This window comes from Ostrea edulis, chromosome 2 (assembly GCF_947568905.1).
Source record: "Ostrea edulis chromosome 2, xbOstEdul1.1, whole genome shotgun sequence".
Taxonomy (NCBI): Eukaryota; Metazoa; Mollusca; class Bivalvia; order Ostreida; family Ostreidae; genus Ostrea; species Ostrea edulis.
Genome location: NC_079165.1, coordinates 36,632,395 through 36,649,654, shown reverse-complemented (window position 1 = coordinate 36,649,654; position 17,260 = coordinate 36,632,395). Strand labels below are relative to the sequence as shown.

General features: G+C 34.4%; 1 protein-coding gene and 1 long non-coding RNA gene across 3 annotated transcripts in view; one reads left to right on the top strand and one right to left on the bottom strand.

Annotated features, from left to right (window-relative positions):
• Positions 1-17,260, top strand: part of LOC125678231 (innexin unc-9-like) — a 105,554-nt gene that overhangs the window by 11,050 nt on the left and 77,244 nt on the right. The window contains exon 1 of one of the 2 annotated variants that reach the window (XM_056153901.1): positions 9,042-9,280. The exons of the other annotated variant lie outside the window; for it this stretch is intronic. Within the exon in view, the coding sequence (XP_056009876.1) occupies positions 9,279-9,280 (2 nt within the window). The 5' untranslated portion in view covers positions 9,042-9,278. Of the gene's footprint in view, positions 1-9,041; positions 9,281-17,260 lie in introns of those variants that run through there. 2 annotated transcript variants of the gene reach the window in all.
• LOC130051646 (uncharacterized) overlaps positions 1-17,260 on the bottom strand; it is a 36,836-nt gene that overhangs the window by 6,212 nt on the left and 13,364 nt on the right. The window lies entirely within an intron of this gene.

Below are 17,260 nucleotides of genomic sequence, written 5' to 3'. Positions count from 1 at the left end.
CAGGGATGTATTTCAAACCACAGAACTATTTTCACAACCAGCAATGCTTCAAAGCAGTCATGCCAATAATATCGATATCAATGGCAAAAAATGGCATGAAATGAGGAAATATCAAATAGATAACGCGTGATATAGCCCTGATTTATTGTCCTCGCTGGTGTATATCAGAGCAGATAATAGTGATTTTAAACAATAATCGACATGTGCATAAAACAGCTTATCTTCCATTATCAAATTCGCATGCATGCTCCTCATACCTTTGGCGTTATATAACCGATAAAAATCTTATAGTCATTGTAGGTTCATTGTTGGGCAATCACGTGTTTCGTAATATGGTTAATATCAACTAGAAAATTCTTTACAAATAAAAATAATTATGGTCTAAGCTATAAAAAGTTAAATGATTGACTGGTCCGCAGCTTACCATTTGAAATATATTGTTGCTGCTCATACATGGCACGAAGTTTGCTTGCCTGTACAAAATTAAACATTCAGAATTTTTTGTCCATAAGAACGGGTTTCAAAGATGCACACCTGCGACATCTGCATGCCATTGTTTTACGGTGTGTGACACAACAGGAAGGTCCCCGGTTCGACAGGTAACAACCTGTAGTTATGGTGTTCGCTTTATAACTGGAAGTCGATTTCGGCGCCGCGTCCAGCATTCGATATATTGGCTCTTTGCCAAGCGTCCAGTATTTAGTAAAGAGCGCTATGGTTCTTTCACATATGAGTTTAAAAACGGAGGTCCCGGCCCGTGTCACAGAGGGCGCCGGCAATATAAACAACCCTCACTGCTACGCCCCGAGCCCTAAGCAAACGTCTAAATTTGTGGCACTGCCCCTACAGCTGCTGACGTCCCAATATGTGTTAAAAAATCTCCGAATGGGACGTAAAACAACATATAGAGAATACACTGTGACCATTAAAACCCGAGTCTTGTGCTTAGAAATAGTATATATTATCACAATGATTATAAACTTTCACCTTGATAAACTTTCTATTTTAGCTGGACTAATATGTTTTCTTCAGAATTCTCTTTGATGATTCCGTAAAACATATATCTAGATCTGTTGTAGTTTTGAAAATAAAAATGCACAGTTCATTGACCCCTCGTCATCATTAAATCATATACCACTGGGTCTATATCAATAAATCTCACCAGTAGATGATTCACCTTGACCAACACTGTAAACTGTATGACTAAGCGATGGGTCACGTGTGCAACTTCCGTATCGCTTGATTTTCCGTTTCGCGTATTAAGGAACCTACCAGGAATCAAATGAAAGTGTTCGCAATGAATGATTATTTGAAAACAAAATGACAACAAAATAAAGATATTCGCGCTCAAATGTCGGATTTGTGTCATTCTTATTTTTGTAATTACGCATATACATGTATTTTGATTAGCACTTTAATTTCATTTGATAACTCAGAGTAGGACGTACCCTGCCAAACTCACAGTAGGACACACCTGCTAAACTCACAGTAGAACACACCTGTCAAACTCACAGTAGAACACACCTGCTAAACACAGTAGAACACACCTGCTAAACTCACAGTAGAACACACCTGCTAAACACAGTAGGACACACCTGCTGAACACAGTACAACACACCTGTCAAACTCACAGTAGGACACACCTGTCAAACTCACAGTAGAACACACCTGCTAAACCCACAGTAAGACACACCTGTCAAACTCACAGTAGAACACACCTGTCAAACTCATAGTAGAACACACCTGCTAAACTCACAGTAGAACACACCTGCAAAACTCACAGTAGGACACACCTGCTAAACACAGTAGGACACACCTGTCAAAATCACAGTAGAACACACCTGCTAAACTCATAGAAGAACACACCTGTCAAAATCACAGTAGAACACACCTGTCAAACTCACAGTAGGACACACCTGTCAAACTCACAGTAGAACACACCTGCTAAACTCACAGTAGAACACACCTGCTAAACACAGTAGGACACACCTGCTAAACTCACAACACAACACACCTGTCAATTCACAGATTGAGTCAGAATTTGATTTGACCATTCATTCCCAGTATTCTTTTACATTGAAGTACATGTATTTGATAGTAACTAATTCTTGTCTATTTCCAGCACTTTGGTATACATTACCCTCTCTCGTCAGACAATCGATGATCGAATATTTTCATGAAATAGGCGTATAGCATACAGTGTATCCCTCCTAGGCTTTATAAGGTAACTAATGCACACGGTGATGTGAACTTAAAGTGAAACCGGATTATCCTGTTCAGAAAAGAATTAATCATCTGCATTAAACAATTCAGTAAACCATATAAGGAACCGGAAATTTGACGTGTATCCTTACATGCAATCAAATCGAGATCATTTGATGTTTTTCAATATACATGTAGTTACTCATTAAGGATAGTTTACGTAAACATGTAAACAACGAAAGTGTTTAAAGTTATTTATCTAATTCCCCACGTCAGATAAATCTTGTATTAAAATTAAATTAAACAGGTCATTAACCACTCGAATTTTAAGCAAGTCATACCTCTTATCTGATATACAGTGTAGTAAGCTCAGATAGTTGCTGCAAATTAGGGACTGATTTCTTTTCATTAACTAATATTTAACTGAAATATTACTTCAGGTGTTCTTTTTTTTAATGATCATATCTGTGTTTGGATATTATGATATTAATTAAGATCATATTTTCACATTTAAAAAATATATATACATTCACATGTATATCAAAACACTCCAAGAAGAATCTCTTTCAATATGCGTCCATCTATTATCGAAATAAATCACTTCCTATCAAAAGTCGTTTTATTTAATGACTGACGTGGAACATAGCCTTTAAGTATTAACTGAAAATTGCTTCAACGTGTTACACAGGAAATCGTCCGAATGAGCATCAATCAATGATCTAGCAATAGCACGATACATAAATCCAAAGGACTTACAAATATGTTCTAGCATTAGGGAAGACAAACATCAAAGCCACGCCTGATCATTGCTGATACTTCTAAAGATGTACAGTGTGTATCCAGGACTTTCCAGTTATATTCATAAAAATATTTTGCCATCCGGCAACAGCGGGTCGTCTTTTGTTGTCTACAACCACTGAGAATTCCTGACAACAGGATACTGTTGTTAGTCACAACGTAATATAGATTTTTCTATGAATCAAAGAAATGCACTGTTAATTGAATGTTTTGTTTTCATGTATCAAATTTTGGTTTGATATTTGATCTTAGAACAAGTGTCATGTAGATAGTCATTACAATATTAGAGGTAAATATATCGATGAAACATAGGGGTAAAATCCTGTCGGAAATATTTTTCAGCGACTGTTAGTATCCAAAATTGGACACCAAATAAACGACAAACAGAATGTCAGTCATAAACAATTACGTAATAATTGTAAAACACGGGATACAAAGAAGTTAAAAAGCACGGGAATAGATTGAGTTACTGCATGCAGAAAAATTCAAATACAAAGCTGTACAGTCATTATAAAGAGAGGCACATGCTTCAGAAATAACACAACAAACAACAAACGACGTCAAAAATAAAATGCTTGAACCAGGAGGCTTGTTTTAAAAATGAAATGGTAGATGCAATCTCTTTCGAGGTCTTTCCACACCCTTTGTCCACTCAAATACACCACTCCTTCAAATCTTTTACGTGAGATGCTCACATGAACATATATTATATATTTTTCATGTATATATGATTGCAAGTATGATTGATCTTGACAGGAATAATTAGACTGCTTCGTGATATAGACGAGTGAGTCGTGAATGATTTTGACATACAATATGTCGAGTATTTGTTCTTATAAGACTGGAATGTCCCGCTAGGTGGTGTGTTACACCCTTGACATTACTGTGAGGGGAAAAAAACTGAAATTACTCAGACGTCGGTGCTGATGGTACATAAATTAATTCAATGTTTTTATTTCTCGGCGTTTGAAAAATATATATGGTTTTGTAAGTTGGTCAAAAATAGATTCTTATGCAACGTAATGAACACTAGTCGTGATATGCAATTGTACTTCGTGCAGGTAGACGTCATAGCACGTGCATTTAGAAGAAATGAAGAAGCATATGAACTGTTTTGTATTTTCAGCCAGGTGAAATGGACCGTTTTGAATCATTTCTCTGAATCATTTCTCTACAAAAATAGTGTATTTTTCATTAGGTACTAATTAATTTGCAGAGGTAGCATATCAGTGTTGATAAATTGAAATGTGTAAATGCTTAAGATAACGAACGAGAAAGATCGACATTTCAGTGTAAAGTGATTTGTAAATGAAATACCGTCCGTCCATCCATCCTTGTGGGGGGAAAACGAAACAAATTTACCTATCACTCCAAAAGAAAACATTTTAGAGATTAAAATTTTCCAGTTTCCGAATTATTAATCTAGAATATGTTTTTAAAAATCTCTCGTGCCAAAACACGTACATGTAAAACATTAGTATGATTTAACCTTTTTGATAAAACGCGTAAAACATTACTATTATTTAACCATTTCGATAAACATTGCGTAATGCACCGAAGTTTGTTTATATCTCGCTGTTGTATTCTTTTTTATTGAAAAATGACATTACAAAACATATTCAATGCACCACGTAGTATACAGGCACATTAACACGCCCCTTCCGGTCCTTGGAGATATATAATTAAAGCCTTTGGGTCAATACGGGATATGATCTGGTAATGTTAATAGATCATTTGTTAGAGCATCCTTTCAAATACTTGGTTATAATCTCTCAAAGGCCATATTCAGTATTGAAACCACTATTAGCATTAGCAGGAAATTCCATTTTCTTCTGGTCATGACTAAGTAGACCTCAAACCTAGATCTTTTTCTGTATATTCAATTTTAATGATAGTTAGATTAATTGATTCATTGGTGTCCATGCTTAATATACCTGTAACGAGCGAGTGATACGACTACTATTTGATTAATGTGAAATGATTTATAAGATTACATACCCCACTTATCAATGAATTACGTACTTTCAAAATCAATTGTTAAATTCTGTAAAAAAAAATTTAGAAAGTTGAAACAAGCCATCATAAATAGCATTCATTTAAAGATATTCAACAGTTTCATATATCATATTGCACATACACACCACCCACGCACGGGTGTTGTTGGAATTTAGTGCTGTTTCGTACCATTGTTTAACCACTGCATTATCTTCTTTCACCTGTATACCCTTTTCCTGTTTGTTTCATGGTTTTCTCAATATCGATATATATTTATAACAATATAGATTGTTACAGATGTGTTTGAATTGAACGATTTACCTTTTAATATTACATACTGTTAAAGCTTGTCATTAATGACTGCAGTAGCATTGTGGGATTTAGTGATTAATTTGGTATGCCCCTTAATGCGTAATAAAGATTCGAAGTACGTGTTCGTAAGTGTAAACTTTATGCCGAGACGAAACTTAATTGTAGTTAGATTAAGGATATTACAATTTTGATTAGTTGAGATTTTTCGTAACTGTGAAACAAACAAAATATGCATTTACTCAAGGTATTTTTTTATGGTTATAAAAATCAATTGTAAATGGTAATTAGAAATGATTAGAAATAAATCAAACATTTGTTTTAGATGATCGGGTTGTCAACCGAAGATTTGAACGATAAACTTGGGCATCATCAATGCAACACGCACATATATGCAGTTTCCCGTCCGATTTTTCGGTTTTGATACCTCGATTGTTAAAAAAAATGAAAAAGAATTCGAGCCATTTTCTTAAATCTTCTCCGGAACTTGTACTTTAACTTGAAAAGAATGTGAAAATTAGAAAATAAAACCTGTATTGAAAAACTCCTACAAAACATATCCCCAAGGCAAATTACTCATTGTCATGAGGTCTTGAAGAACAAACACTCTGCAAATTAAACGATTACGTAAGATAAAATAGTTGGTGCGTTTAAAAGTGAGGTTTCGCTTGAAAACTTCATCAAAACTCTATATGTAGTCTATTATTAATCGCTTGAAACAAACAATGAAAAATTAGCAGATAAATCTCAGCACAGGTGGTAAACATGTTTTTGATTTAATTATCATTTTTGGTTTTTTTTTTACTTAGAGTAAACAGTAACTATCTTTGGGTTGTCCTGTCTGTATGGTAAAAAGTCAAATTTGTGTGCATCATCAGTTTGTCGAGACATGGAAACACTTGCTAATTTCTGAGACAATAAAAATTCTATATATCATGAAGAGTGCACGTCGGTCTGCTATGATTATTACTTGGAGAGATCTCGAGCTCCTTCATAGAGCATTTGCTTCCACTTAAAACGGCGAAGAAAAAATGGATGCAGATCTAGAGTTAAAGACGTCCCCGCACTTACAATGTGCGTTAAGGCCATTGTGAAATAAAAGACATTTTTGGACAAACATATTTCAACTTTTAACAGAACATTTTATACTACATCTTTCTAGCAGTTGAGCTGTTTATGAATGAATAATTGATATTGTGTACTAGCATATTGGATTTACACATGCACATAATTTTGGTAATTGTATCATCCGACACTGATTACTGTCTTTATTTTTTGCTATTTTTCACTATTTATTGATCTTTGACTAGCGGAGCCTGGTGGCTCATACATGTAGGTACACAAGTTGTACATATGTACAATGTACAGGCAAATGGCGGAGGGTTCTGTAGTAATACAATAGACATCGATACATGAAAATGGGACGACATAGATGACATCAACAATAAGTTTTCTCCGTGTTTTGTAGTCTTTACAGCAATACTAGCTGTCATTTTGATGTCCAAACTTTTGTTGCAAAATTGTGATATACTATTTCAATGACAGGGGAAAAAATTAAGTATAATATACACTTCTGTTATTTATATTTATATTAGGAAACCTATCCAGATACTTCGAATGAAGTAAAATTATACTTTATTGTCTTTCCGTACAAAAATTGATGTCTAAATAATGCTATATATTCAATAGAACCGAAATCTTTATTTTGATAAAATGTTAAACTTAGTTTTGATTTTATGAATGATTATGGTTAAAGTTAAAAACAAGCTATGACAATAGCACATTTTTACAACAAAATAATAAGTTTGAAAAAGGAAGTCTTTTACAATAATAAGGCTTAATTTTTTTTCACGAAAATTCTGAAATACCGGGTACATCAAAACAAAATGAAACGTATCTTCTATTTCTTGCATATTACAAAATGAACACTTGCGTTAAGTTTTGGGTAAGTTTTTTAATCTTCCATTTTCAACATTCAGAGAATGTGCAGAAATTCGAAATTTACACGTCATTTGTTTCTTTGTACGACAGTCGAACTATTTAAGATGACATTCAATTCTTTTAAAGTTAGTACTTTTTTTTATCTTTGCACATGCAATGTAGGTTTACATTTTTTTCATCATAGAAAACCAAAGTTTATGTACTATAAATTATTTGAGAAACCAGCATATTTTTACGTGTTCTTGGAAACAATCTTTGAATAGCTGAGGTAGAGCAATAAACTTGAGGGTGGGGGTGGATGGGTTATGCAATAGGGTATTATTCTTTTAATGAAATTAGGATTGATTTACTAGTACGCATAGAATTCACATGTATCACCCATATGCCCTTACGGAATGCAAATTATAAAAGCATCATCACTTCACTAGCCAACAGCGGGAGAATTATAGCTAGGTAGCGGTGTATACCCTCCGAAAGATTTTCGAATCAATTATCAGATTTCATTTCATCAGGAAAACCCATTAACGAAAGGCGTTCATACAGTGGTAAGCTTTCAAAGAGTTAAAGAATAAATGTATAAATTTAAAAGGTGCCCATTTCAACATTCATTTAAAAGGGCGCACCTATTAAATGTTTTGATTGAATACGACATGTTCCATCAGTTTTTACAAGGAAGCGTTCGAATCATGATCGAAAAACGCATGTATAATGGGTAAATATTCACACGAGTTTGTCACTGTTTCTTGAGGAAATGAAATTTCATTTTTTACAAAATCGTCCTGAAAGTACCAATCAGATATATTTTTGGTATTTAAATATAGAAATCGTTTGGTAAATAAATATAAATTGATTTTATCTGAATGTACAAAATGTAGTTTATCGTATAATAACAATTTTTACGTGGTTTTCACCTTCTTATATATACATGAACACTGTACATACATGTACATGTCTGGAAATTATAGTATACAGTGTCGTTATCATCTCAATATAAATTGTATTTTCTTGATGTATGGTTTTTATTTTCCTGTATTGCACATTCATACGAATTGACGAGTCTCTGATGACGAAGAATACCGTGTATATCTAATACAGCATATCAAATAATAACAGCTATTCAAAATATTTTCTATATTTCTCTGACTAAGTGCATCGGGAGCGTTTAAAATGAAGAACATAAACGGTTACAACATCCTAAACACCTTAGTTATTAATATTAAGCAAATTGTTCTGTCATGTAAATACATGTACATTATTACCATTATCAGGGGTCTCCAAACCCCTCTAAACTTTGACCTTAAACAAAAGTTGTTCACGTTAAATACCGTACATGCACGTTTATACTAATTTTTCATTAAAACGTCATGAACACAATGAAGAGGTTGTCCATGGTAGACGCAGGTGGTACACGGAACGTCGGTACCCATCAATTTCTTGTTTCTGATTTTTGTTTGAGTACCATGCATTTTCCCATCTCAAACAACGATACAGAGCGGAATGGTCCAATGACAAGATTTATACACCTTTTCTATAAGGGTTTACATTATGATTGTCATGACATAGTAAAGCGTATGCATAATTAGAAATTAACGGTCAATATCATTGCGTGAGTATGTTTCCATGTTAAATGAAAATCCGTCGGATACAAAAATTCGATGTGCCATCTTTTGTCTGCTTTTCCCACGGACAGCCTTTTCATTTTTAACTTTCTCCAGAAATCACGATTTTTCCCTGTTTGTGGGATTCTTACTATTGGAAACCGTACATGTAAACTGGATGTTTACTACACATACTCTGACGAACCACTTATGAATATATGTAATAGACATTAATAAATTTTCTTATAATATACTTCAAAGAATGTTTCTTAGGCAACAGCCTTCGTCTATAATACCATCAATTATCACATGCTTGGTTATTATTCTACCAGAAACTTTGTTTTACATAAAAGACGACTAGTCTTAAACACCGTCGCCGCTGTGTATTCCATCTTCTCCTTTTGACGTTGTCATCCAAGTAAACTCGGGAAAAAAATGTAAGTAGACATACTCTTTTAATTATATATCTTGATCTGAAATAACGCTGGGTTGTTTCTCGAAATATAAATGCCTCGTTGCTAATATTTTATTGCTGTTACATTGTACATGAAACTTTAAAAAAAAAATAGAATCATGTTTCAGCAATCTTTGAAAAATATCCCTGCAATGTGTAAAATACAATGTATCTATTTTTAAAGTATTTCAAATTTTTCAATAAATGGATTTTTGGTTCAAACTTTCAACTGTATTAACATTTTGTATTGCAATATTAATGCATTCCTAAATTCTAGTAATAATCAAAGGTATTCCATTTTCTTTCAAATTCTCCACAATAACTTGTCTGAGCTAAGTTATAAAACGTTTCGTGAATTTCAATACACTTAAGATTCGATTTAACTGCTGTCGTTTCCTAGATCTTAGATACATTTCTAATCGATAAAGTGGCTGTTGTCAATTTCAATGAGTTTGATGACATTTAGTTCAAAGTATATCTAATAAATGTGTATATGGAAAGACAATCGTTGTCATACCAACCATACCACTTCTGATGTCATCAATTTGTAGATGGAAATATTTACACGATTAATTTGAAACACTCCTCTAAATATTCTCATTGTGTATGCAAGTATGGTAGACTAATACGACTGTAATGCGATCACGTGGGTCTTTTCTCGTGACGTGTCTCGGTTACTACGTTGTTTATTTACATTTAATACTATATAATCATATCAAAGCAATGTACATTTATACTTAGATTGAATAAACACAGAAGTGATTACTTATAAAAGAGAATTGATAATTTCACGGGGAGAATTTTACCAGTACAAAACACTGAAGGAGTATATTACAAATATACAGCATAGGTTTTGGAATGGATATAACGTACCAAAAAAAATAAATTATTTTATGAGACAAAGATCAGAGGCAGGCTATGAAAGAATATAACATATTGATATATATGTACTAAATACTACCGTTTATATGCATGTACTAAATGCTCCCATCAGTGACGTCGTCTTTTAGCAGAGCTTTAAGTAGCCATTCCTAAATGCTGTTAATGTCCACACATTGATGATGACTTTTCCACTAGCATCCAATGTAAATATAATGGAAATCATGTGTTGTTCATCCAATATCTCCGGGGCGGATAACGAGCTTTGTTTCGGAATGTAATCAGCAAAAAGTGTATAACAAGACGATCGGATAAATGATACAAAGGATTCTAAATGAAGTGGTCAGTTAAACGGTTAATGATCTCGCAGTGGGTGAAAATGAGGGATCTGAAGCCCACAAAGCTAATCTTTTATGTATAGGGTATAGGCAGTTAAAGCCCTGTAAATAATGCCGTAATAAAGATACGATTATGTGAATTTAGAAGGGAAAAAATCGAATTAAAAAAGATACGGAGAACGTGGGACCATTATTGTTCAATTTGCATGGATACTATAATATAATTAATTTTCATGGGATTTTATTTTCGTTCATTTCATGATGCGGACATCCTCACGAATTTTAATCTTTCACGAACAAAAGAAATTGAAAAACATTGAAGACCGCCAACACTACAACCAAGATATCAAGTCTCCCTGAACCTACTACACTGTAAATACCACAAAAAGCCATGAAAATGTATACAACAATGATGTGCCTTAAACCTTCAGAAAATGAACTAAATATAATGAGCCTTAGACTTTAACCCCACAATGAGACCATGCCATGTATCAACAGATAGAAATTCTCCTTCTCCTAAGGAAAGAGCAGAAGTGTGAAGATTATCACCACGAGTTTCCAGCAGAAGATGAAACCTTAAGTTTCCTTTTTCGGTCTAAATAATTTTCACACTCCACATTTTCGTCTATATTGCCAGACGATAGCGCTAAAATATTGATATTTTTTTGTTATCCCGTCTCATTTATGACCTAAGGATGCATTCATTCAGGAACCGAAATAAAACCCGAATTTTGTACAACATTCAAAATTAGAGTCAAGATATATAAAGACCTGCTTTCTATATAAGTTCATGTAATCTATCAAATATTAAATCCTAATTTGTCATCTTACAGATTAAGTCTAGATAGATGCCTGGTTATGCCGTTGGGATTTTAGAAATTTTATTAACTGGATAAATAACAGTAACTGAAAACTGTTGGCTTAACTAATGCAGAGAATGAGATAGATTGGGGAAACCGCGTTTATAACTTCTTCAATGACGTGTTTCCAATCATAAGCCATTAGAAGTAAATAATTCGAGGTCATGAGTAGTAATCAATACTAATGATTGATTGATTTTTTAAAATATAGTTTTACGCCGTTTAGGCATTATTTCCGCCATTTTACGGCGGGTAATTAAAACTAAGTCATCAGGTGAACATCATTATGAGTCTAACTATAGGTATGGAACACTCCAGACAGCATTCGACCCAGTGATTGCTTGTATTTGCAAATTAGATCATTTCAACGACCATAGAATTTGCGAAATGTTGACTTTAAACGAAAATGTTGAAACCGCTGTAACTTCAACTTATTTGTCTGTAGCCTGTCTCGATTTCAAAATTGTTCATACGCAGAACATACCCTCGCCTTTCGAATAAACACCATATACATATGAGAAGTTGACGTGGGAGAAGCTGATTGATTGATTGTTTTACGTACGGTTGAGAATTTATTTTTCACTCATATTGTGACGTCACCAGCTGAAGGTGAAGTACCACTTTAGACCTTTGTTTAGCGCTCAGGGCCGTAGCAGTGAAGGTTCCTTACCGTGCCAACCCCTGCCGTGACCTTCGTTTTTAAGGTCATAAGCGAAAGACCAGTAATTCTCACATCTAAATGCTGAGTGTTTGGCGAAGGAGCAGTCCTAACGTCTTAGGTTTGACGCAGTCGTGGCAGGAGCGGGATTCGAATTCACGACCTCCAGGTTACGAAGCGAAAGCTATACCACTGAGCAACCGCGAGATGCTGAAGTAATCTCGTTTGCCATAATCTATATTTAAGATCCAAATATGAAGCAGATATGAAAGACTATTATGGTGTCTTATTTCCAGTTCACTGAGATAGGTCTAAATTTGTAGTGAATTACTAAATTTGTTTGAACATTGCGACATCAAATAACCCAACGCACCACTTGGAAACTGCATTATGCAATTATGACTGACGAAAAGGCGGTGACTGCCGGTGTTGTAGCATTATTATTGCTATAAAGAGGTACATGTTATTAAAAAAGTTACAAAAAAGAAACAAATATGTGCTGTTAAATTAATATTACGATATTCATAAAATAAAGAAATTTTTATGCCCCCGAGATTGAAGATCGGGGGGCATATTCTTTTCGTCCTGTCTGTCATTCTGTCATTCCGTCAATCTGTAATTCTGTCATTCTCTCTGAAACTTTAACCTTGCTAATAACTTTTGAACAGTAAGTGCTAGAGCTTTGATCTTTCACATGAGTGTTCCTTGTGACAAGACCTTTCCGTGGGTACTAAACCTTTTGACCTTGTCATTTGACCTATACTTTTTTAAAAATTGACATTGTTCATACATTGTAACTTCTAAATGGTATTGCATATATGATCATTCCTTGTGACAAGATCTTTCTATTGGTACAGAATGTACCAAGATATTTGTCCTTGTGACCTTGGCCATCTTTGGAATTGGCCATTATCGGGGGCATTTGTGTTTTACAAACACTTTTTTTTTTAGATGTTGAAATTGGGTTTACACGCTGAAAACTTTGAATTGCATATAGTAAATGCAATGTGCTTCCCAAAAGACTTTAACGATGGTCAATATCATTAGGGTTTTTCGTAAAAAGTCGAGTAAAAGATATATACTTATTAAAATATCTGAAAAGTAAAATAGATGCACTGTATAAATAAAAGTAATTTAATTTTCCCGTTTATTTATATTCGAAATTTTAAATTATAAAAACATTATCTTCTTCCCAACTTCACTATTTCAAATGTTACATACTAGTAAATAACAGCAAAGACTTGAGATGTCTGAATGAATTTTGATATACCATTACACGACTTGAATAATTTCCTTTAAAAAAACCAACATAAGATGATGATTGTGATACACAAGACCCTGCTCAAAATTAAAAAAAAAAAAAAAAAAGAATTCCTGGGTCTAGATAAGCAAGATAATTCCAGTAATAAAACTGGAAACTGATACATAGCTAAAATGTAAGAAGAGGGGGGGGGGGGGGGGGCGTACTGTCATTTAAGGGAATTGGGCCCGGGTTAATTCTTCCTCGGGGGAAATTGTATACCAGGCCCATCTTTCCGGGGGAAATGTCTATCCTGGGCCCGTTTTTTCGGGGGGAAAGTCTATGCGGGGGGAAATTCTATTTTACAACACCGGTATATATGACTAGTATTTGAAAATTACGATATGACAGCTAGTCGTCATATACGATAGGTATTATGTACTGTACATGTACGATATAGTGCGACAAAAGGTGTTTCACAATTAATAGCAATTAAAATACAGGACCGTGGAATGTACATGATGGGGTGCTCTTATTGATACTAACATGTGCTTAAAGAACAGGCAATATGGAATAAAACGGAGCGACTAATCATCTGTTGACGTTGATTGGGTAGTGAGGCCAGAAAAGCCACTAATTAGCGTTAAAACAAACGGGTGTTCCCAGAAGAGGCTTTGGCGATACGCTTTTGCTGACAGGCAAACAGTAAGCGAATAGAAAATGCATTGCCGTTGATTTCAGCGTGTCTGACAGATTCTGGTAAATATGTTGTAGTGTTAGTAAATATATTGTAGTATGCAGATTTTAACCACACTGTATAATTTTTAAAGGTGTATTGTCAGAAGAACTCTGAGGATGTACTGGCATGTCAACACAATTCTTGAGAGCTGTCATAAATTTTTATGACGTTTTTTAGTCCAAAGTGAAAAAATATAGCTTATTGGCTTTTCCATATGGTGGAAACGTTCATGTTTCTATTTTGGCACATTTGGTGTTGATTAGATTGAAAGACTCTTGACCCTCTCCTAATTAATCAAAAACAAATTATAATCTTTCTGATCGTTTTTACAAGAGACACTTCACCAAAACGTACGGTGTGCGTATGTTTCAATAGCTGTACGTAAATTGCCATTTATATTTAATTTTAAGATGCTGTTTTCCGATTATCTACTTCACTGTTTATACGTCTCTCACGATACGAAATAATCAACTTCAAATAAAGATTAGGTCATATTTTTAGCAGAAGTTAGTAAAAACGAAATCAGTGGAAACCAAATACGATTTCATTTGCCGATAAGTTTGATATCCAATAATCATTAAAATAATATCTAATGAAAACGAAACGCGATTTCTTGCAGAGGTGTTCCAAAATGAAGATAAACAGTATTGCCCTGAATGCCTTGATTTTTATCGGTGAGGTTTAGCAAAAGCCAAGAAACCTTGTTATAAAGTCCTGCTAAATTAATCCGACAAGAAAATAGTTCCCGCAGGGCGTTTTATCTGATAGGGTTGCGATTCTAAGTGATCCATTACTAAGTGAGAGATATATATCAAATGCATTTACACTCAGAGAATGTAAAGTCGGACAGGTGTGCAAACCACTGTACTTTTGGTCAATGTTTTGACGGTAGAACACCATCGCCTTTTTGATACGCCCAAATCAGCAAGAGAGAGTATACACGGGCGATGTGGGGACATTTTCTCACACATACACAAAAAAACCAACAAAGATATGCATCTCTGTTAGTTTCTTCTGCAATTTACCGTAATGGAGGGGAGTGGGGGCATATAACATTCAGTTTTAGGATTTACGTATACAGTGACCATTGTATCCGCAACTTATGACTAACAGGTGTCTCCTTTAATCTATATCTTATCTATCATCATTCTGTTGAAAATAGAACTTTATTATAAAAAGTTCTGGTGAAACGAGAGAGAGAGAGAGAGAGAGAGAGAGAGAGAGAGAGAGAGAGAGAGGTGTCCACGAAAATAGCTTGTTTGAAATAAAACATAAAAACACTGAAATGCAGAGCATCACTGGCGACCATTTACAACTGGTCATTTTCATAAATGTGATATTGAAGTCAATGCAGTTGATATCGGCAAATTACACTCATTCATCCATTTTATATCCTGCAACCTAAAGTATGCCGATAGTGCCTTAATTTAAAATCATCGTATTAACGTTACCGTATCATCAACACAGTATCCCTATGCTATATAGCGTCATCGCCCTATCAGGCGATACTTACAAATTAAATTTCATTTGCGAAAATATTAATACATGATGGTATGAACTGCGATGCTTCACGCAGGTCTATTTCACGACGCGCATTAGCACTCTAACGGCGTGAAGCGTTGTAGTTTATAACCTCATGTATCTTATATTTATATTCTACTTTCATTTCTCTCAGAATTCCCAGCCATTGATGTAAATATGCAGTAACTATATTAATCAAGATTCATACGCGCATTGTTCACAACTGTAGTGCATTCATAAGGTCATTTGTTAACATGATCCTATCCCGGTCTCATATAGTACAATAGGTATTTAAAATTGGGAAATATCCTAGCGAACTGGAAGCAAATTATTCCATTGTATTAAACAACTTTTACTTATCAAGATATCCAATACCAAAATATAGTCGTTAGATGCAGTCTTCCAACCTGACTATTTCCTAGACGAGGTTGTCACCACACAGACGCATCCAATTTGTAAGTAGGTGTATTTTTCTTGAAATGCTGCCATAGCACACATATGACATCACAAGTTGTTAATTCTTACATGTTTTGTAAACATCTTGTGTCATTATCCTGACCAGCACCGAAAGCTGAACCTGTAGAAGTTTATCAGTAATTTCTGGAGAGTGTCACAACACAATTTTCAGACGAAGGCAGATGTCTACATTTTTCTCGCTCTATACATCAAATGCTTCATTATTTTCATATGGTGGAGAGTAGCTACAGCTGTACGTGTGGTGCACAATTTTTCATTTTATTTATAATAAGAAATACATGTTTAATTTGTATTAGAATATTGTTATACAAAGGTATATACGAACATACACGCATGTAGTTTTAATCTACGTACAATGTAGCGATCAGTTTTAATCTACGTACAATGTAGCGATCAGTTTTAGCAAACGTTGTATACGTTATGACAAACTTTAAGTAATTTTAGTTTTCCATTCAAAATCCAATTTGTGTTCATTTGCAGCTTCAGAAAAAGATTTTTGATATGTGTTTTGAAAACAATGTAATCAAAATATAGGGCTCCCGGCGGGTGTAGCCGATCGACAGGGGATGCTTACTCCTCCTAGGCACTTGATCCCACCTCTGGTGTGTCCAAGGGTCCGTGTTTGGCCTACTCTCAATTTTGTAATCTTTATAGGATCTGTAAGTTTGATCACTGTTTGTTACATGTATCTTCACTTTTTCATTAAGTTAAGGATGGATTCTTCCACAAGCACCCGAGGTGTGGATAGCATGTATAGATATTGTGCGCATACACCCATCTACCCATACCTACACGTATAAGTAAAAAATAAATATAGAACCAATATAATTTCTCCAAAACATGATTTGTCCTTGGTCATCTAAAACGTTTACAGATACATGTACATGTAGTAGAAACTGACTTATGAAGGTGATAGACAGGGAAATAAATATTTTAGAGAAATTATCGGGTTTATATTTATTTTTGCATTAGGTGGATGTATGTACATAATATCTACACAGCTATCCACACTTCAGGTGCCTGCATATTCTTCTCATATTCAATGGACACGTTGAGATATGATATTTTGTATGCAAGATATTTATATACATTCAATGTTATTTCAAGGTCACACTTTTTTCATACCAGAGGTCCTTGAAATTCCATATGAGCAGGGTTCATTGCAAATTTTGTCTTAATTTGCAGCATAATCGCTATGTATGAACACACATCTGTCTGTTTGCATAATAGAATTTATCAACACTGGTAAAC